A 23,115-nucleotide genomic window follows, 5' to 3' on the forward strand; every position below is an offset into this window, starting at 1 on the left:
AGCCCAGAATGCCATAGTGACCCAAGCTTAGCAAAATAAATAAATATATATTTCAATCACCCAGCAACCGCATCAGAGAAAACCCAAGCAGATGTGCCACATGAAAATGCACACAAACAGCCTTCTCTACAAGCCATCCTCAGAATATAATTCCATTGGCGCGTCTCTCTTGGCAAAAAGCAAGTGATATCCTGTAAAAGGAACACAGCCAGGATGAGTGACTGGGACCTGAAGCCGCTGCTATTTGGAACAGAGAGCTCGTTTGTTTATCAGAAAAACAGGGGAAGCCTACTGTGTAATCAGGACACCCCTAGAGCAGAAATCCATCCACCAGACCAGCTGCAGCACAGGCCGAAGTGGCACCCCAGCAGCTCCCAGAAGCCTATATTGTTTCCTGGCAGCAAACTGTATTTTTAGCCTTTGAGGTTTCCGATTCCACTCAATCCATAATTCCATCAATAGAATATTTAACCTTAGAGCCTTGATCACAGGAGAGAAACGGCAACCCCTTGGACCGGGCAGTGAACGGAAGGCAGTGCTAAATCTCCCTTGCCCCAGAGCACTGAGGAAGCAAAGCTCACGCCGGCTGCTTTACCAGCCCGAGGGATTTGGCTGCTGCCCTCCCTGGGCTCAGCAGTGACCAGAACTCCATCTGCCCACCCGCCTCCTTCCTGCAAAGTGGGAGCGGCTCTTGATTGGTGCTTGGGGAACAGCAAAGTGCCCTTGAGGGACAGCACCAGGTGTCACTCAGCGCTCGCACATGCACAATGTCACTCTTTATGGCGTGCTGCAGAACGGGTGCTTCTTCCAAAATAATAACGCCAATAAAAGAGAGAGAAGTGCAAGGAGACTCCAAACAGCCCAAATTAGAAAACCCTTTGGACGCCGCCACTCATTTAGTCTGCAGGCACATGGCAAGAGTGCCTCCCCCTCCCCAGCAAGGAAACCTTGGCAATGGAATGACAAGGCTGTGCAGCATCTTTTCCTCCAAGTTCCTTACTATAGGCCAGAGGTGCAATACAAGCTAAATATAGAATCATAGAATCATAGAGTTGGAAGAGACCACAAGGACCATCAAGTCCAACCCCCTGCCAATCAAACACACACCAAAAAATCCCACCTACCTGCTCTCAGCAATAAATAAAGTAGCAGTGGGCCAACCCCCAATATCAGAGTCCTATTCCCCCACCCCAAGGACAGCCCACCTTTTATTTCCCTTCTCTTCCCTCCCCCTCCCCTTTTATGAAGATCACCCGCTTTGAGACCCCACAGATAATTCTCTCCTGGCCTCCTCGCTGGCCCAATTCAGCCAGCTAGCCCTGGGGATTATCTAATTGATTTTGATTTTTGAATTTTATTGTTATTCATGTTTTTATACAGTATTTTATGCTGTTTTTATAATTAAGTGTTTTAAAGTGTTTTAAATTTGTTGTTAGCCGCCCTGAGCCCGGTTTTTGAACCGGGAAGGGCGAGGTATAAATACAAATTTATTATTATTATTATTGTAGACCAGGGGAATGCCTATGAACAGCTAACAAAAGTCTAGCAGTTGAGACAATGGGCTGTGTGCATTATCGCAACTCCTAGCACTCAGACCTGCACTGCTGTACAGGAAAAAAGAAATGTTGGTTCTAGACAGGGATGAAGCTTCCTTACAAGCAGTATCCAAAAGTCTAATAAAACCCAAAGCTGGCAACATTCAAAACTCAGCAGTCAGGAACCAGTTAATGCCTTGGGGAGGGGTGGGTGGAATGGGAAGCATCCAATGAAAAATACAAAAAAAAAAAAGCAGGACAACCAATCTCAGGATGCTGAAGAATATTGCACTAGTCATTGATGCCCAATGTGCTTTGGCCAGAACACGCCTTCCTCAGGGGCTTTTATGCTTCCTTACAGGCACCTCAAAAACCTCTGTTTTGAAATCCCTGCAAGGCAAAGCTGCCCTGCACCACTCTGACCATTCCTGCCCCTTCCCCAGTCTTCCTGGGCAGAGGCTGATGTATCTTCTGTGGTGGGGAGGTCTACAACACTTGCAGAATCTTTCATCCAGTGGTCTGAGGGAAGGCTATAAATACCGTATCATTTACGCTTGCTGTTGGAGCAAGAGTGTAAAGCTTCCCATTCAGCAGCAAAAGACTGAGCTGACTGCCATCAGTAAGCAGCCTGCAAAGCAGAAGCGGAAAAACATTGCCTCGGGGCTCAGTCATGCTCCCTTGCACCTTAGGAACACTTGCAACACTTGTCATAAAGCCAGTAAGTAGCTCTGAATCCAGCCAGCTGGATGGCAGGAGATCCATATCGCACCCCTGCCCTGATTCTCAATCACCTTTTAGAGTCATACAATTTCACATCTATATTATTCCACATTCTTTTCTTTTATAACAGGAAAAAACCCTCTTGCCCTCCATACTTGATTCCCCAAAGAACTATAAAGACCCACACAAAGAACAGGGAATCAATTGCACTTCACGAGGCAATTCCAAACATGCAAAGACAAATCTCTTTAAAAATAATAAGACACAACAGAAGAAGCAGTTCATTTTCTGCCCGTTGCCCGTCTCCCGAGTTAAGCACTAACACCAGTCCGACATAAGAATGGGGTCTGGAGTCAATGGCATTCCTTTAAGGCTGCATGGAAAGGACAATGCAACAACGGAGAAAAGTGAATTAATGTCTGACCAAAAGAACTAAGGGAATTAGGCAGGATTGTACAGATATATCAAGGGCAGAGGCCCAGCCAGAGAGCACATCAATAAAAAGGGAGAGAGATGGAAATAACAAGGAGTCCAACAGGAATAAGATTATTTAAAAAGATGAGAGGAATGACCTTGTGGAAAAAATATCCAGCACATATACATCTAAAACCAGCACCTCCTGATAACATGTATACCAGGCCAAATCAGGTTTAGCTAATGAGCTGACTGAACCCCAGATAAGCTATTGCTAATGGCAGGAGGGGGGGGCGGTCTAAGCAAGAGGCACCTTGCATTGCTGGTTCTTGCATTCCCCACCTAGCTGCTTTTTTTTTTTATTGCCCTCTAAATGCAGCTTCTCCCTAAGCATGGCTGGGTTTCCGGCAGAGGAAAGGGACGTGCAATTTCTAAAATGTCTGCTTCCAAGCATAGCATCAATACAGGGTATAAGAAAAGGGGGAGACGAAGAACGAGTGACAGTGATGGGATCAGGGGCACCCAGGATTAAAAGAGCACAAGACCAACTCCGTCAGAATTGCCATAAAAAGATACTGAGTGGAGAAACAGCATTAAAATTCGATGCAACTGAACTTCAGGGAAAGTTTCCTCAATTTTTATTTCCCAAATGCCTGACAATTACATTTGCAGATGACACTAAAGGGGAATTTGCAGCAAAGAGCTGAGAGAACAAGGAAATAATTCAAAGGAAGTGAGGGAGGCTAGAAATAAGACGCGATTCAGCCGGGCAAGGCACAGCTTGCAGAGACGGGAAATGCAGACGCTGAGCAGGGACAGAAACCTGGAAAGAGACACAGGGTGAGAGCAAATTGGAGATGAGCTGACAATGATGAAAGAGCTGCTGCTATTTCAGGCTGCAGAAACATCACACCCCAGAGGAAGGGGGGATGACAGGCAAGATGCACCCACAATCAGGAAGATCAGCTTTGCCCAAAGGAACCTGGCAAAGTGGATGGAATTGGTGGGGTAGACCTGGCAGATTAAAAGAGCCAGAGGCCAAAAGAAGTGACTTTCTCAGTGGTGGGTAGGCCTTTGATCTCCCATGCGCAAGATGCCCCTCCATGAATCACTGAGGCAAGCTCCTCCTTTCCTTCAGTTCCATGCTCAGACAGCCATATTCAACACTCAGTATGTCCCTCTCCCACAAGAAGCAGCCGTTCTGCTGTGCAGGGTCCATATAGGCTCACCAAGACTGCAAAGCCCAAAGAGGGATGGAAATGGGCCTCAAGCCATCCCTAGTGGCAAGCTCTTGCAGGACAGCTGACAGGCTTCACAGTGAGAGGCTGGCTGTACTGCCTGCCCTTCCTGACCCGGCCTTAGTACCCACACTCCTGAGAATAATTCATGCCCACTAAGCCAAAGGATGCCTGCTTGGCCCTCCCCACACCCATCCACTTGAAGCCCACACAGCAAACGTGAAGCCCACAATTCCTCAAACATGGGCTGCAGCTTCAACAGCTTCGCCCATTAGAAAAATGAGTTCACTGGTCAGAAGTTGGAATCCACAGAATTCTATTTTTGCAAAGGACAGTAGGTGCTGAGTCTCCTAGGCTGCAGAGGAAATCTTGAAAACCTGGGAGGGAGACAGTTATCTAACTTGTTTGCTGCTCTCTTTGCAATTTCCCCCCAGTCACTTTGTGCTCCCCCAGAACCTCTATGCTTACATCTCACTCTCTTAATTGTGTGAATTTCTTCCCCCAAGTAGGAACTAAGTGTTTTAACAGGAGTGGAGAAACACAGTTGATTTGGTTTGGGACACATAATGGAAATAGGGTGTTCACAACTTTAAAATATGGAGTTCAGAGAGAGAGAGAGAGAAAATGAATTTGAGCTCAAAGGTTATATAACATGATACATTAAATACTTTTCAGAAAATAGATTCAACTAGGGGCCTTCAACCTTCTGTGGCCAGGGACACATTTGGAAATCTAAGAAACTGTAGTGGGCACCACAAAATGCCCATTTCACAAAAGAAGAACTGGGGATGCCCAGAGATATGCTCCTAAAACAAGTGGAATACCTACATGCATCCCAAAGAAAACAACACACTGGGGAGGAAAACAGGAAAACGCCCCCCAAATCACAAATGGCCAAAAAAGGCAGGTGCTCAGAAGGGTGTCTGAGGACACCATGATGCTCACAGCTGCCATATTGGGGATTCATTAATGTACTCAACAGCAGAGTCCTAAGTTTTTTTTTTTATTGTAATCTGAAATGACAAAAGGATCTAAATCACAGAAAAGCAGCACACAGCCAAGCATAGGTTACTGGCATCCACCTTAAATAACATAATTTATACACTGCTCAGGCTTAGTAGTTGCTACATGTGCTTCCCTAATGAAAGAATCTGCAAAGTTCAAAAGCCTGGTCATGTACACACCAATTTGTCAGCAAAACCACGTTTATGCCCCTAACTAAATCCTGGCCTCTCCTTACTAAAGGACTACCCAACACTTCTCCCCATCTGAATTCCAGCACAAGCACTGTTCTTGCCAGAAAATGATCCACCACACAGCTGGTCACCAGCAGCCGCCTGTGAACAAGACAAGAGAGCTGAAAGCACCACAATGAAAAATGGCACTTATGGCATGCACTAGCAGGAGACAGTGAAAAACACAGCCTGGTGGCTGGGAGCGAAGGGATGTGTGTTTTATGAGGCATCGAGTGCCTGGGACTATGAGTGCGTCAGGAGTGGAGGGAGGTACGCCGCAGCTCTTCTGAGGGACACCATATAACTTCCCTCCTGCAGGGGCTCTGACAAACAGAATTTCTTTCTAATTCAATAAAGGCCCGGCGGTTACCATGGCTCATCCATTGTACCCAAAAGGGTTATAGCTGCTGCTCACATAATTTTCCCCTGTCCAAAATGCACAGGAAAAGGCCTCACCTGGTGGGTGAGGGGTAGTGATGACCTTCCCAAAATGCAGCAACAGTTAAAAGGCAGGGAGAACACAAAGCACTGCCAGAACTCAGAGCAGGAGACCCACGTAAGGTAAGGAGAACAGTGTCTCTGAGACTGCTCCAGGGAAGAGGGTTCCTAGGATCAGGAGTCTGGATGTGTGGTGGGGGAAAATCTGGTACAAGGAGTTTCAAGGACAGTTCATTGTACCAGGGATGGGTAACCTGTCCAGTTATTGCTGGACTCTAGTTCCCCTCAATGACACACAGAACAGCCGATGGTTAGGAATCATGGGAGTTGTAGTCTAACATATTGAGGGCCCCCACCACTGCCACTGCCTTAATCTAATCTATTCCAGGGCTAGTCATGGATACTTTCACATCCCACACAAAAGCCAGAAAATATAGACAGAGACAACTGAATATCATGCAGGGCAGTGGGGGATAACTGAAATTCTTTTATCACTCTTACACAAAGTAAATTTACCCAGATGCATATATTTGTACTGGCTTCTATTATCTTCCAGGAATCAGGCTGGTTGTGAACTAGAAGGCTTTAAGAAACTGAGCCAATGTATCTAAGGGGCTACTTCTTCTCCTATGCCTTGTTGCAAAATTAGCTAAGATCTCTTAGTGGACAGTTGCTATTTGCCCACTAAAAAGGATGTTAAGATTTACATAAGCATCTTGAATCCTTTTACCACAGCTTTTCAATGCCTTTTCCATTGAGACATGATACATAGGATTTCAGCCATAGAGTAGACTTGCTGCTGGTGGGGAAAATACAATGTTGATTGCTTTTGGGGGTGAGTAGGAGCACCATTTTTTAAAAAAATAAAAAGCAACAGAAGCCTCGTGAATCTGGTGTGTGTTCCAGTACCAGAGAGAAGCACTCAGCATTTAAGCAACTATCAAGACAGCACATATCTGGAATCACACCATCTTCCTGATTAAAAAAGCCATGAAAGGCAAATATGACTTTAAAAAGAGTTCTCTACAACGGCACAAACGTCAGGAAGAGTTGTGCTCCTCAGTGCCACTGATGTCACAGGTTTTATCCAACCGAAGCTCATCATAATTGCAAAACTATTTCACGAGATAACTCACAAGCTTCTATTAAGGAAAAAAAGATTTACCCAGTGACAAAGCGCGGCAGCATGCGCGATGGGGAAATGTAATAACCCCACAGGAGAAATGTGAACTTGAAGGAAGAGGCCCGGATCTCTTTGAACAACTGCCCTTGTGATGCGCAAACACGACGCCCGTCTGGAAAAGTTCTAATACAAGGCTGAATCTCCCTGGACAGCAACCACAGCACGACCCGGCCCCCACCTGAACCACGGGGCAAGGTTTTCCAGTCAGCTTGGGGCTTCCAGGTAAAAATACAGCCCGCCTGTCCTATTGCTTTATATGGATAAAAGTGATCTTGGATATCGCATGCAGAGACGAATCAACTATCTGAAGTTTAAGCCCCAGCCGCTTCCTTCGTGGAAATAAACTGCTCCCCACCTGTTGCTCGGGTGCAATAAGCTTCTGCGGGGAGGACGCAGTAATGGCCCCCGTCACATTATGGGATGGAGGAACACCGCGGAGTGGGGGGGAGGACCAAGAGCAAAAGGTGTCGATATTAGGGGAGTCCAGTCCTAAAGTGGGGAAAGGGCAGGAGGAGGAAGGCAAATAAGCTGCTTTTAGGACCCGATATAGGAAAGTTTGGGGGGTGGGGAAGAGACAAGTTACCGAGCGCACAGCAGGGTCGTGCTGGCTCTGTTGCTTCCGCCTTCGCCGCTTCCGCCCGCCTCCCGTCTGGCCCCGCCCCTCCATGGCGAGGAATGCTGGGAAATGTAGTCCGGAGGGGGGGTAGGAGTGCCTGCTCCGCAAGCGTCTTCTCATTCCATCGCGTTCTGTCTCTTTGCTATGGCGGATGCCGTTCACGGCGCCCACGAAACGACCCAGTGGCATTCGCGCAGTCGCCTCTCCGTGCTGCCATTGACTGCCGTGCTGGGGTGTAACGCGGCTGCCAAGAGGCGCCTTGTGACTGTCCGGAACCTATAAAGCATTCCCACACACCCGCTCCCCGTGAATCACACGTGCGTTTCTGTCATCAGCGGGGAAAAGCATCTGCATTTGTTCACACGTACTCTTTGCAATCCCCGAGGAAGCAGAAGGCGCGCTTCCGGGTATATTTTTGAGGGAAACTTGGTGTGCCCTCAGCACCCAAAGACAATCAAGGTATTTGGGTCGTGTGAAAGGTCCCACGTAGGTAAACCCTGAAGATGGACAACGGAGGAAAGCCCACTGCCTGCACTGTGGAACATATGTGTGGTTGCTTAAGGAAAGGCACTTTGCATATGCTCAGAGTACTTTTTTATAATAATAAATCTATATACTTTCCACAACTCCGCTGCCTTGCAGGATATCTTTATGTGGAAATCTGGAGTGGAATCCCTAAAATGATTGGGTGGTATCTTGTAGGCCTCCTCCCAGCAATTCCTGCAGTCAAGCTGGTGCCCAATGTATTGCTCTGCTTTCCTTTGAGCCACATCAACAAGGCTGAGAGCAGGGACTTGTCATCTGGGCAGCCCAGGACCTCCATACATTACCCAGACTTGCACCCAAGGGAGTTCACTTTGGTGCTACTAACACAGTGGTTTGACTTCGCCCCCAGAGGCGCACTCCATTGTCTATTGAGACAGATATATGCCAACAATAGGCTTCTAAAAGCAGTAGCTTGGGGGATCATCACAAAAATAAATTCAACCCCCCCCCAAAAAAAAACTGCTATGAAGCTGTTGCAGCAAAAAGCAACACTCCTGTGGCATCTTAAAGACTGACAGGTTTATTGTGACATACAGTAAACATGTTAGACTGTAAGATGCCACAAGTCTCTTTTTATATATATAAAGAGTTGGTAGGTCCCCATGGGCTCACTTTCACCTGCTACAGGTGACAGAATTGGAGTGAGGGCGGAGAACCTTCAACTCAATCAATAGGCCATAACTTCAGTAAAAACATATTTAGGATTATCGTGAAATTCTCTGTGATTTCTCTCTCAGAAATCTAAGTTGCGGGACAAAAGCCACACCTTCTGTGCCATTCCAATATTCTTCAGCAGTGTCTCTACTATGCACCCAGCCAGCTCCATTGGCAACTACTGCTGAATAAATCACACCAGTCCAGGCTACCTCACTGGTCTGTAAGGAGGGCTAATGCCACAAACCGGAACAGCTGCAGCAGTAGAATTTATTGTTCCAGAGTTACGTCCTAGTAAGCCATGTCTCCATTCAACCAAAGTTCAAAGTACAAGACTAATTTCAACTGACAACTCCAGATACAACTCTCCCCCCCCTCCCCACACACACAGTTAAATCTTATTCTGACATTAGGCATGGGACACGGTCTTCTACAGCAACTGAGGACAGAAGGGTTGGGGCGGGGCAGGGTGGGCCACATGCTCCACCTAGGTCTATAGGCTCCCTTTGTTTCAGTTGAGGTGACTCACTATTTCCTGGTAGAGCTGGCCATGGGTGAAAAGCCATCTAGGAGACCTACCTGAAACCTCCAACAATGGCCTTGCTTGACTGTGACAAAATGTAGCATCTAGACCATAGCTGTCAACTTTCAGATTTGAAAATAAGGGATCAGCAGCCTCACCTGTGCTGGGGACAGTCTACAGGATATCTAACAATCCGGGATAGCAGCAGGAAGCAGTGGGAAACGGCGCTGGAATAAGGGGATTTCCCGCCAAAAAAGGGAAGGTTGACAGCTATGGTCTAGACATGTTATTGCCACAAAAGATATTGTGTTCCCTAGTCCATGTCAACGATTAGTACTGAGGGTCAATTAAAGAAGCCAGTTGTAACTGGGATTCCATCACATCCGTGGGCCCGGCACTGTAACAATAAATAAATAAGTTGTTTGCTGTAATTGAATGATATAGGGACTAGCTGCTTATCATATATGGGCCAGGAAGTAGTCCCCTCTGCAAAAGGGGGACTCATTAGCTTGAGTCTCCTTGAGCTATTTATCTTGTAGGCTCCCATCTGTGATGCATCCACAGCTGGTTTGTAGCACATGGTAAGCTGATTTTCTGGAGTCTGGTGGTTCTGCCTTGTACTGAAGCTTGTACTGGATAGCTTTTTTGATGTTTTATGATGTGACGGAGATCTAGGGCATAAAAGACTGACCCATGTGGAATGCTAAGTCCCCCAGGTATTCAGGCTAAAAGGAGACTACCTTTTTCTCCTGAACTTCTTTTCTCTCTGAACACTTCTGTTTGACGCTGCTTATCTGATTCTGGTGAGCATGTTCATGTGTAACTGAAGAATGGCAATGCCACGTTGCAGTGTCACACAAGCACCAACCGGCAGGATCTCTTGAGAACTGCCAAAGCTGGAAGGCTGATGCTGATAACAAGACACTGACAACACTGAAAATGCATGTTTTGAGTAAAACTGGAGCCAACAGGGAGTGCGGCTGGGAAGCACACGTAGCCAAGATTTATGGGATTGTCAGGATCTAGCTCTGGGTTAAGACTCTGCGCAGAAGAGTTGCGTCTTTAACTTCCTTGGACCTTACCCGATTATTAGCTGAGAACCTCTGGGAGTTACAAATTACTGTGCTAAAGTCATCAGACCCATATTGTAGTTGGCTCACCCACAAACTGGTTTTTCTGGACCTTGGTAGAAGCATGCTGACATCTCCCAGTTGACATGCGCTTGGATCTACATGTTTCTTTTAGAGTCTAGAATCTCTGGAGTCTCCCTTTCCTGGAGTTTCAGCCATGCTAGGATTTTCCCCTGGTACCATAACACCTGGCTCCCTCTGAATCCACAAGATACAGTAGTTTTGTTCCTATAATTTCTACCTTTTTTGTTCTATTATTTCTTCTTCTGTAATGTCGCTGGGCAAGTATACCTCATGTGGACGAGAGATGTCCTACTGCTCCACAATCCTTTGTATCTTAATCATATAACTTCTCTTATCAAACTCTGTTCCTGCCTCTACTGTCTCATATCCCGATGCTAGACCAGCCTCCCCATTTTGAACAAGGAGTTTCCCTTTTCCCATTCCTCATCTTGAACACCATCTTCGCCCTGACTTCCAAGGTTCAACAAAACCAGGGAAATGCCAGCTAATTGTACACACCTGGTGAAATGCAGTGTGCCACTTTTTATGGCCCAGGTCAACCAGTCAAGCCATACCTTAGGCCAGCGAACAAGGAGGGCGTTGGTGTTGCTCCTGCACCACTGCCGTCTCTACAACCTTCCATTCCTTTGCCATGCAGACTCCCCAGGATTCCAGTTCTGATACTGTAATAACCTCCCTCTCTGTGACAGAGTGTTTATACATATAATGTCCCAGGTTCCATTTCTCACTGTCGTCTCCAGTTAAAGCCAATCATTAGAAGAGTCTGAAGGAAGACTTTCCTGTCTGAGACCCTGTCTGGTGAACTGTGTAGGTTGGTCTGGGCCCTTTGGAAGGACCATTGATCTAACAGTATCCTAATTCAGTCTTGTGTTTGGGTTTCTGTCTCAGCGTCAGAGACCAGCCCTGGCCTATGTCTCTATGATTGAATCTCTGCCAGGCAGGGTGTCCCCACTCCTTTCGGGAAAGGAGGTAGATGGGCTGACATCTTCATCACACAAGGAGGAGGCGTTAAATCATGATTCATTTACTCCCACTTCCTGGCATGCCATGGCTCAATTCTGAGGGGCTCTACCTCAGCTTCCGGGGTCAATGCCTACCATGACAGGGCATTTTCCCACACAGTAGCAAGGGTGCTAACAGGATTTTCTGGGCCCTGGACACTGCCAAGGGGCCAGTTGTGGGGCCTTGCTTACAGTGGACTTCGTGCACCAGTGTCCTCTGTACCCACCTATCAGCAGCCCTGTCTTCAATGCCAGAAGAACTAGAAGGACTAAACAAAGTGTCTACGGAAGAAGGACATACACGGAATGCCTTTTGAAATCTGGACTCTTCTCACCCCCAGCTCCCCTCAGAGTCTGTATAGGCCTTTTGGGTCTGTGTTTCCTCACCTCTTCACTTCCTACAACTTCAGTGCCCATGGGAAACTGCAAATCACTTGAACTCTCCTAGAAATGTAAAGTAGGGATGTTGATATTCCAGTGTATTTATTTATTGAATAAATAAATGTATGGATAAAAAGTATATCTTTAAAAGGACTTTCTTTTGATATTTTTTGAATTGGACTCAGAAGTGTACAGACATTTTCATTTCTTTTCCAGTGTGTATTTGTTCCTTATTTGCTTACCTCCACCCTCAGAGAACTACTGCTCTGGTTTTCCGTAAGTAAGACTTGGTATGTTCTGTAGTGAAGAGGTGAGGAACTGTGGTGAACTGGTCAACTCTGGTGGTCATCTTCACAGAGGTAGTGGTGCTAGCCTCCTTTGCATCATGCCCTCTGGAGCATCCTGGGTTTGGGATGAGCATCACTGCCATTCCTTAGGGAGGAATGGACAGGTGGAGGATGGCAAATGCCTGAGAGAAACTTGCATGTATCTCACATTCCCTGGGGCTCAGAATCCTGCATAGAGGAAGGGTCAGTAGTGGATCATTCCTGTCTGTTTGGAGAAGGGCTGTAGCTCAGCAACAGAGCATCTTTGAATGCAGAATTCCCCAGCTTCAGTCCCTGGCATCTCCAGTTAGAACTGGGAATGTCCCCTGCCTGAAACCTTGGAGAGCCTCTGCCAGTCAATGTAGATAACACTGGGCTAGATGAATTAATAGCTTCCTACTTTTCTTGCAGTGGGGATCACCTGAACTCTTAAGTGCTGAAGAGCTGTGTGATTACTAGCATCACATATGCAAATCCAGGGAGGGCATAAAAGCCCTCAGAGCAGCCCCGTTTTCTTACTGATGGAACAGATTCAAGGTGGGCATCCACATCACCCAGATTCCCATTCGCATAGGCTGTCATGCTGGAAGAGAACTACTGCATCTGTATGCTAGGCAAGGGGCAGGCTGGGTTTTTATTTCATTTTGCAGCGTAAGTTAATCTTGTTTCTCCCTTATCCTATCCAATTATCTCTTCTATCATCAATAAACAAATTTTAATTTAGCATAATTGGACACGAGTGTGGTATGATTGAGGGCTGGGGTATAGATTTGAAATAATCAACTTGGGAGGGTTTTGTCTCTTCAGAGGCAGCCTGCAGTCCAGTGTCAGAAGTCCCATGGAGGTGTCATGGAAGGGGGTGGTCAGACCCTGAAGAGGAGTGGGGGGAGCTTGGGGAATTAGATCCGGAGGACCCTAGGAAGGGTCCTAGGAAGGTTGGGTTGCAGATTCCAACAAGATGTTTGATTCTAGGGAGGCTCTTCATGGGTTAGGGGGGTCATCCACCCTCCAGAGGAGACTCAGGCATGCTCTCAGAAGTGCTTCCCATTGCCTCACCTCCAGACATGCAATCTTCAGCTTCTCCAGCCAAAGTGCTGCCTCTAGTGACTTCTCCTGTTACACAGGAGCTTCTCACTTCCAGGGAAGCAACTGGGAGCAGATCTGATGCTGAGCCAGCTCCCACCCCATCTCCATTGCCTAAGATGTGGAGACACAAGTGCTGTCACGCACTAACCATACAAAGGCGGGTTTCGGTTATTGCTTTTTTTAAAAAAGAAACATTCACAAATAGATGTGGAAATGAGCAAACTGCACTTAAGGTTGGAAACATGAGCGACCCAGATCAAAAGGTTTGTCCACCTTACTTGTAAATTACCACCATGGTTTTGGCTTAGCACCGTATCCATTGTAGGCTCATTTAAAGAGCTTAGATGTTGTTATTTTTTTTGGCTAAGAGACCCCCTACCACCGTCACAGGACTACAAGGCTTGTGGCGGATTTTCTCTTCAGCACAGTTTGTCTGCTTGGACTAAGGGTGCAGTTAGATCATTTCAGACTCTGGGTTTGTTGAGTCTTCTGTAGATGGTAATGTTGTTTGCTTGACTTCCTTTGAAATGGGAAAGCAGCCAGGCTTCCTGCGTTTCTGGGCCCTCCTTCATATTCTGCTAAGTGGGGTCCTAGACCTCAATCCCAAAGTCCTGTCCTGAGTACACCACTGGTTTTGACCACCTCAGTGAGAAGGTGCTGACAAGACTAGATCAGAGCTAGTCTTTTGGTGGGGGGCGGGGAGAGAAAGAGAAGGAGAGATTGTAATTGTTGTGATGAAAGACATATGCCCACGGTTACATGGTGATGTCCTTGAAGCCAGCACAAACAAGCTCCACATCTGCTTAAGGGGAGCAGGCAGCAACCAAGATTCCTGTGCTGCTTAAAAACAATAACCTTAGAACAGGGAGTGTACGGAAGAACCCTGGTGACATGCCTTCAATGTGTATTCCGCACCTTTGACATTTCCCCCAACATGGTCATGGTAAAAGCCGTATGCAAAACATTTGCTTTACAATTGATGAGGAAAAATACACACTTCGTTATACATGCTTGGAAGCAGCAACAACAACTAGAACATCTCCCTCCATAATTGGTGAGCAGAGGACCACACCTAGTACCAGTTGCTCCCCACCTATGGAACAAACACGCCCCAATAAAGCAGCTCTGCATTTATCAGAGCAGAATAAAGATAGGTTTGCCATCTTAATCTGTTTTAATGGGTTTGCTTTGAAGTAGCATGGGGTGGTGAGGGGGGGGGGCACTGTTCTGTCTTTATTCAACCTTACCAATATGCCTGGGTGTTTCTTTTCCCCCCAAATGCGCATATGTTTAAGTAAATTAAAACATACAGTTGAGCAATGACTTTGTTCCCCTGCAAAACGTAGCAGTGCTCATTAGGACAGCTGTGCCAGCTGTTGTGTCTCTGGGGGCCCCTGCTATGGCCAATTTGAAGAGGTTGGGGGACAGGAGGAAGAACGTGCAGGATTCACTCCCTTACTGGATCACTCCCAAGTCGAGGGACCTGAGTCTAGGGAGCCGGAGATGTTTGTGTATTAGGCCCCCCCCCCTTTGCAGGCAGTAAAGTTAATTATTATTTGATTAATCTGTCTCTCGGGTAATGAAAGAGCAGTTATCGCAGCCTTGAGCACACAGCACCCTCCACCTGCTCAAGACTTCCCTGCAGCCACGCCTTGTCTCTTCACCTCGCTCACCCCAACCCCCCAGGACTCTAACCAAGCCCCAGATCTGGTGTACGGTGCAAGCAGGGGTATTGCTTCTGAGCAAATTCCCCTTGACTGAGATCCTACGTTGGGGGCCCATAAAAGTTAGCTTGGCAGCCATGGACAAATGGTGAGGGAGGGGGAGAGGGGGAGGCTGCATCCAAACCAGCAGCATGAATTCACTCCAGGAGGGACAGGTCACTCTGGAGCAAAGGATTAGGTAATGCAACAAAGACGGTGCCATTATGATCCATTCAGAGGCTTCTACTGAGTTGCCAGCCTGGCATCATCATTAGAGAATACACAGAATGCCTGCGGTGGGGGGAACTCCCTGCCACACACTCTGCAGCACAGACACCAGGTGCCCTGTTGTGCATTCCGGCAGCAGCTAGCACAGGTGATCCTGGCCTGCGTGCTGTTTTGTGCTGTGTTTAATTTACTAAGCAGGGAAGTTTTACTGATGGAGGCGATAAGCTTCCATTTCTCTAGCAGAGAGAGGATGTAATAACGGCGATAACTCCTGCCCTTCGCTCCTGGGATGTGAATGCCTCTTCAGCTCTTAATAATTCAACCTTGCATTTGCACATGTACGTCAGGGCACAGAAACGCATGCATATACACACAAACATACACTCCTTTCATCCACCCATGGTAGTTTCAAATTCCAGCTCCAAATTCAACCCTCTTCTTGGTTCTTCTCATTACCGATCAAAGGAGTTTTGAATTATTTGGGGCTGACACTGCCAGCACCAGTTCCTTTGGAGGCTTCACTGAAGATGTTCCTGAATCCCATGGGGTACACAACTATCGTTCCCTCTACCTGTCTCTATCCCACCTCGCTCTCTGCCAGAATGATACCTGGATTCAGATACAGAACACTCAACATAGGGGGTGATCTGGTCTCCCTTCGTAGAATCACAGAACTGGAAGGGACCACGAGGGTCAACTAGCCCAACCCCCTGCAACTCAGAAGTCTTTCACCCGACATAGTGCTCGAACCCATGACCTTGAGATTAAGAGTCTCATGCTCTACGGACTGAGCTATCCAGCTTGCATGCATGCCCTGCTTGTGGACTCTTCCCACAGGCATCGTACATGGAGGAGAGGGCTATCAAAGGCTACTCAACAAGATGGCTACACTCTGCCTCCACAGTTGGAGGCCATAACGCTTCTGAATACCAATTGCTGGAAACCACACGAGGGGAGAGTGCTCTTGTGCGTCAGTTCTGCTTGCCAGTTTCCCAGAGTCACCTGGCTCACCTCTGTGATATACCAGGATGCTCGATGAGATGGGCCTAGTAGGACTCTTTGTGTGTTCTTAACCTGTCGGTTGGAGTCACTGGGAACTGGGATAAAGTTGGCACAAGGCTCATGGAGCCAACACAATACCTTTGTAAGCCGCAGGAACCCCTAGCACCAGGCCCCAGGGGGCAGCAGTTAGGGTGGGTGTATATGTCATAACTGCTAAGCTGGGTTTCAACAGCCCAGGATCCTCACTTGGGCAGTAGCCAGAATTGCAAAGTCCCCAGCTCCCTGCTATTGGAGCTCAGGGACATCTTGCATCCAAAATACCCACGCACACACACTTTCCTGGGCATTATTTAGGACGGCACGACGCAAATAGTGGAAATAACAACAGGTGACGCTTCGTACAAAAACAGCTGCGCCGAGGAGAATTGCAAACCTCGAGATCTCTATTCTCCTTGTATGGTGCTTCAATTATTCAACATTTAAAATGGGAGCCGCTGCCAAATGAATATCCCGCGACTTGTCACAACACATGAAACCCTGGCACAGCGTGAGGCGTGCCGCACCTGACACCTCCAGCTCCCCTGGCACTGCCAAACAAATACGGCTGGTGCCTTTGTTGCACTTGCTGTGGAGGGAACCCTGCTGTTGCTGGGATTGATTTTCCCATTACCTTTTAATGTCGCATATTAAAGCCATATGGATTCACTCCGTTACTCCTCTGCTTTATTAGCTTCCGGCAGGGCTGAACTGGCATTGCTGCGACTTTCCAGGGCTGCGTGTAGGCAAGGGTGCTGTGGGGGAGGGGGGCGAACACAGGGCTGGAGGGACAGTGAAGGGACCAGGGCTAGTGCCAGACAGGTCCGGAACCCGTGCAAGGCAGGCAGCGCTCTCCTGGGCAGATAGACTTAGGTAGCTGGACCAACAGATTGAAACTTAGGGCCAAACCAAAAAAGACGTGAGGGGGGGGATTCTGCTTAATTTATTTACCCCTTACCCCAAAATGAATGGGGAGCATAGGCACCAGTTCCTGGGGTCTGAGGCAGTTTCAGTCCCCCCAATGTTTTCTTGAGGGGGCTGAACCCCCTCAATGTTCAGAGGTTGTCTGGCTCCGTCCCCTGGTGGGCAGTACTGATGGAGAAACTCATTCATCTACCTCTCCCTTGCTTTTATCCTGAAACCATCTCTCTCTCTCTCTCTCTCTCTCTCTCTCTCTCTCTCTCTCTCTCTCTCTCTCTCTCTCCACACTATACAGTACCTTTAAATAACATTTCCCTCCTCAAAGAATTATGGGCACTGTAGTTTTCCCCTCACAGTTACACTTCCCACCAACACTTAACAAACTACAGTGCCCAAAATGTGCTTTGAATGTGCTTTAAAGCTATAGCCCCTCCCATCTCTCTGTCAAAAATCCATTCATGACAGGAATTCAGTGGTGCATTGGTAAATTTTGAAGTTCCCATAGAAACACAGGAAGCCAGCTTAGGCCAAGTCAGACTATTGGTCCATTTAACTCAGTATTGTCTACACTGACTGGCAGCAGCTCCCCAGAGTATCAGGCAGGGGACAGTCCCAGCCCTACCTGGAGTGATTGAACTTGGGGCCTTCTGCACACCAAGCAGATGCTCTATCACTAAGCTATGGCCTTTCCCTAAACATCCATGCCCTCAAGTAGATGCCATAGCCACAGTAGTGTAGCATGCGGGGGTGGGTGTCACAGGGGCAGTTGCCACCAGTGCAAAATGTCAACACGCAGTGTCACCTCAATACAGCTGGGCGCTTCTGTTGCTGGGCTGCATTGAAAACAGCTTCTCCATGAGAATCCAGAAGTGATCTCTCTAGATGATGGAATGACTCTTATCTCTGCAGCTGTGATCTCCTGGGTGAGGCAGACACTGTTAGGCAGTTGAATGCACAGGTGTACTCCGTCCAGTTCCTTTGCACCCACCCACCTCCTCCATGCAGCCCCGGGCACTGACAACCCACGCTATGCCACTGCTTAGCCAAGGAGAGTCAGAAACTGTTCTGATCCATTATGCAACCCCTTCCCAAGAACAGCAGCTCCCGAAGAGCTGGCAGTGTGGAAACAGTAGTCCCACCTTTAGTTGGTGAGAGCGGATAACATGGTGAGTGAGGCCCATGCATCTGCAATGGGAGCAGCCCAAACTGAAAGCATTCCTGCACACCAGCAGTGCATCTGCTTCCAAAGAGTGGCCGCACAGAGCACACGCCATTTGCTGGGCATTGACTTTTCTGTTCCCTGCCCCCCAGAATTCATGGAAGATCTCGCCCAGAAACATTTGGGCAGGTTATTGTGGTGCTACAGCTCATAAGGCAGCTTGAGAAACTCATAGGATTGTGAGAAATATGAGCTTAGCTGCTCTCTCCCAGGAAAGTTCTGAAACTGATAAAAAAAAGCCATTAGCAGCTAGTGCACAATTGCCTGTGGAACCTGCCACACTGAGAGCTGCAATGCAAATGGGGAAACTATGTGGAAAAAAGAAAGAAGCAGTCAATGAGGCAACTGTCTGTGGCTGCAGTCCTTTAAGCACACTTGCATACGTTAGAATGAGATCAATAGGATATGCTGCCTGCCGTGCATTTTTCACACGATTCTTCCTTTACCGGGGATCTTAACTCAGGCTCCTTCAAGCATGCTGTGGTTCCATGTGGTCTTGGTTCCTCTTCATCTATCCACTTCTCCCTGCGTGGGTCTGAGAAAAGAATAAACGCTGCCGGGAAACCATCTTTATTTTGCCTTTCCAACAATGGGGAGGTTCAGACAGCTGCTTTGTTGCTTTAGGGAGCCTCGCAGTGATGATTCTAAATGCCGAGGGTGGGGAAAGATTCAAAGTAACCACTTTAGTGGACAGAAAGCAAGGCATTTCTTCTGCAATGTGCATCATCCCTGCAGCCAGCGCATTACTGTGAAGCATCCAGCTCTTAACGAGGACGGCCACTTATGCCTCGCAAAAAAGAGGACAAAAGATGGCACAGATTTGCATAGGTTAATTTATATATATAGATGCAGATTTAGAAATAATTACTGACCAGGTGACCTGATGGATCTGCTGTCCAGGTGCTGAATGTTAATAGGCAACTTCAAGTGGCCTCCTGCTCTCCTTTATTTATCTTTAAACTGGGCTTTAAAGCAGGGGTGGTGAAGCTACAGCCCTTCAGATGGTGCAGGGCAACTCCAGTCTTTCTTGACCATTGAACATGCTGGCTGGGGCTGACTAAAGTCTGTTTATTCATTGCATTAATACCCCACCTTCTTCTGCCAGGAGCTCCAGGTGGCCTATGTGGTTCTCCCTGTCCTCATCAATCCCCACAACAACCCTGTGAGGTAGGTTAAGCTGAGAGGTAGTAACTGGCCCCAGGTCGCCCGTTGAGCTTCGTGGTCAAGTAGGGAATTGAACCATGGTCTCCCAGGGCCTCATCTACGCCACACTATCTAACAATGTCTGGCGAGCCAGCATTTCCTTAACTGTGAAATAGAGGATGCCCTCAAATGGAAGACTGTCCTCTGTAAAATGGGCCACATGGCCACTCTAGCTCTTAGCTGTTGTTAAGAAAGGATAATGGTGCAGGTGCATGAATTTGATGATGGTGATGATGATGACAGCAGCAGCAGCAGCAACAACAACAGCAATGTAATCAGGGCCCATTTTCACTGCCAGATTTTGTACCACAAATATTTGAAGTGCCATATTTTTCGCTCCATAAGCCACACTTTTTTCCTCCTAAAAAGTAAGGGGAAATGTCTGTGCGTCTTATGGAGTGAATGCGTGGTCCCTGGAGCCGAATTGCCCAGGGGCAAAAAGCAGATTGTGCTTTTTTTTAGAAAGAGGAAAGGGGGTGTTGAAACAAAGCCGCTGAGCAGTTGATCGGCAAGTGATTGGGAGGGGAGATAAGGGTCTCTAGCGATAAAGGAGGCTGCCTGGGAGGGGGGAGGTAAAGACAGCAAACTTGCAAAGAGAGGAGACAGGGAGATTAAAGCAATGAGGAGAGAAATTAGAAAAAAGGAGGAGCAAAAAACTGCTCCAGCTAAGGAAAAGACACTAAGGCAAACAAGAGGGAAGGGGGTGTTGAAGAAGGCTACCTGGGAGGGGGGAGGTAAAAGCACAATGGCGCAAAAACGTAGTTACAAAGCACAGATCCACATGGATCCTCAGGATTTTTGCATTGGGTCACCTCAAATTCACCATCAGATCACATAGCATGTCCATGGCTATAGCCTGCACCAAAAAATCATGCATCCATTGTTTCGTGGGGCTGCAATGCCGCAAAAACATGGTTACAAAGCACGGTTCCACATGGATCTTCAGAATTTTTGCATTGGGCTACCCCTAACTCACTGTTAAATCACATATCATGTCTGTGGCCACAGCATGAACCACAAAAATCATACATCCTCTGTTTTGTTCAGAATATTTTTTTCCCTTGTTTTCCTCCTCTAAAAACTATGGTCAGGTGCATCTTATTGAGTGAAAAATACGGTATAATGAATTGAAAAAAAATGTTTAAAATAACTTTTGTAAAAACAAACAAACCCAGAAGCCTTTTATTAGGAATTGTAGGTACTGACATTCCAAAGGAACAGAAAAGACTTTCCATGTATGTGACAACAGCAATGCGGATGCTACTAGCCCAGAGATGGAAAGAAGACAAAGTCCCCACCAGAGAGGAATGGCAAACCAAGCTGTTGGACTATGCCGAAATGACAAAACTGACCGGAAGGCTCAGAAACCAAGAAGACCAAAACTTCAGCAAAGAATGGCACTAATAAAGAAAAGTTCCAGGGTGGCAACAGAAAGCAAACTAAAAATGCTTTTGCAGTTCATCAGAACTATTGAGCAATATCAAGTTATAGGGAAACTGGTGCTATTAACAGTAACCCTAGTTGGTTAATTGATTTGGCAACTTCCATGCACATAACGTCTGATGCTAATTCCCCCCCCCCAAAGAGTTAAATGAGATTCAGGTGAGGGTCATATGCCTTGTCAATCCCAGCAGGTATATAACAGGAAGACCTGGCCTGCCTAGGCCTATGGCCTGCCCACCCTGCACTGTCCCTGAATCTGGATTTGGGGAAACCTGTAGAAAAGATTTAGGGGGATCACAGGGGGAAGAGAAGGAGGAAAATCCCATCGTGGTTTACTCATGCAATTATTTAATTGAATATCACCCTATGTCTGCATGTCGAGCTGCTGTTAAAAGCACAGCTACAATGGCCGCTTGAAAACACTACTTGGGCAGAATGTGGAATCTTTTAAAATCATAGGCCACCCACAACCAGTAGCATATGGTGGGGGGAGACACTTGGCATATCTCCCAACGCTGACATCACTGTGGCTTACAAGAAGGTAGAGGAGGAAGGAGGTAAGGTTGATGTGGTGTGAACACACTGGCATGAGCACCAGTTTGACTGCACTGGTGTGTTTGCACTGTGCCAACCTTACTCAACCCTGCCAGCACCAGCAATGCCAGTAGTGAGAGGTCGTGTAAGTGCCAGGACCTTACCCTGCCGGCAGTGCTAGCTGCAATCCAACATGGAAACCCTATGCATAATCCTACTAAACCTAGTTGGTTTAATAGCAGTATTAGGTTAGCAAGGTCTTGTGAGATCTAACTGAAATCTCACAAGATCTCATGAGCTCCGTAAGATCTTGCAAGAGCTCAGTGAGATCTCACAAGATCTCACCAGAATCTGCCCTTGTTGCTACCAGGCACCGCTGCACAATCCAGGTAATGGAAGCTTGGGCGGTGGTGAAATTCTCAGCATGTTGTACGCTGAAATAAAATTATATGAAAATGATGTACCAGTGGTATTTGACTCCTAGTAAGCTTGCAAAGGACGCGGGTGGCGCTGTGGGTAAAAGCCTCAGCACCTAGGGCTTGCCGATCGAAAGGTTGGCGCTTCGAATCCCCGCGGCGGGGTGCGCTCCTGTTGCTCGGTCCCAGCACCTGCCAACCTAGCAGTTCGAAAGCACCCTCGGGTGCAAGTACCTAAATAGGGACCGCTTACTGGCGGGAAGGTAAACGGCGTTTCCGTGTGCTGCGCTGGCTCGCCAGATGCGGCTTTGTGACACTGGCCACATGACCCGGAAGTGTCTCTGGACAGTGCTGGCCCCCGGCCTCTTAAGTGAGATGGGCGCACAACCCTAGAGTCTGTCAAGACTGGCCCGTACGGGCAGGGGTACCTTTACCTTTTTTAAGCTTGCAAAAATGTATAAGACAAGTGCAGATATCTGCTGGAAATGTAAGCAAAAGGAAGGCACCTTCTATCATACGTGGTGGACCTGTAAGGTTCTAAAAGCATTCTTGGAAATGATATACCGGTAATTAAAATAAACAGTGCTACTGGTCATGAGTAGAGGTTGACTGGCCATCTGTCATGGATGCTTCTGTTGAGATTTCTCCATTGCGGGGGGGGGGGGCTAGACTAGATGCTCCTCAGGGTCCCTTCCGACTCTACAATTCCATGATTCTATGTGTGGAGCGCCTTTCCATCAAAAACAACTCACAAGCTCTCCGCAAACATTTGCAATTACAAGGCAGAGTGCGTGTGTCTGATTTCCTAGCAAAATCACACCCAGACATTGCTCCTTTTGTAAACTGACCCCTCAAAATGAAGCCCGAGCAAATGATATTATTTTGACCCTGTAGAGCATGACAGAGCCCATCTCCATAGCCAAACATTTCCCATGATAAAATGTCCGAATAATACTGCTCCAGAAACCTGTCCTTCCCACAGTTCTGTCAGGGGTCTTCTTATCTGCTACTCTCTGCAAGGGAATCCAGCAAAGCCCTTGAGCTGGGGTAGCTCAGTTGGTAGAGCATGAGACTTCTTAATCTCAGGTTTGTGGGTTTGAGCCCCACATTGGGCCAAAAAAACCCTGCCTTGTAGGGATTGGACTGGATGACTCTTGGGGTGCCTTCCAACTCCACAGTTCTATGATTCTATGATAAAATAACGCTAACATCCCTTGCAAAGCATGCCCCACATGGCCTATTCATAGGGAGAGTCCTTGCCCGGCTCAGTCAGCAGCACTGCAAGGAAGCGTTAGAGCATGAATCGTGGGCAAGTGGCCCTCTGCACAGGTAATCAATAGAGGGAGCCCCGGTCGCTCCA

At 47.4% G+C, this 23,115-nt stretch overlaps 1 protein-coding gene across 1 annotated transcript in view; it reads right to left on the minus strand.

Moving 5' to 3' along the window:
* R3HCC1L (R3H domain and coiled-coil containing 1 like) overlaps nt 1-7,656 on the minus strand; it is a 35,146-nt gene extending 27,490 nt beyond the window's left edge. The window contains 3 exon segments of the mRNA XM_081191985.1: nt 7,347-7,407; nt 7,409-7,456; nt 7,458-7,656. Of these exon segments, the coding sequence (XP_081048111.1) occupies nt 7,347-7,407; nt 7,409-7,456; nt 7,458-7,568 (220 nt within the window). The 5' untranslated portion in view covers nt 7,569-7,656.
* Between the last annotated feature and the right edge of the window lie 15,459 nt (nt 7,657-23,115).

Source organism: Podarcis bocagei (genome assembly GCF_964188305.1).
Source record: "Podarcis bocagei genome assembly, chromosome: 4".
NCBI classification, from domain to species: Eukaryota; Metazoa; Chordata; class Lepidosauria; order Squamata; family Lacertidae; genus Podarcis; species Podarcis bocagei.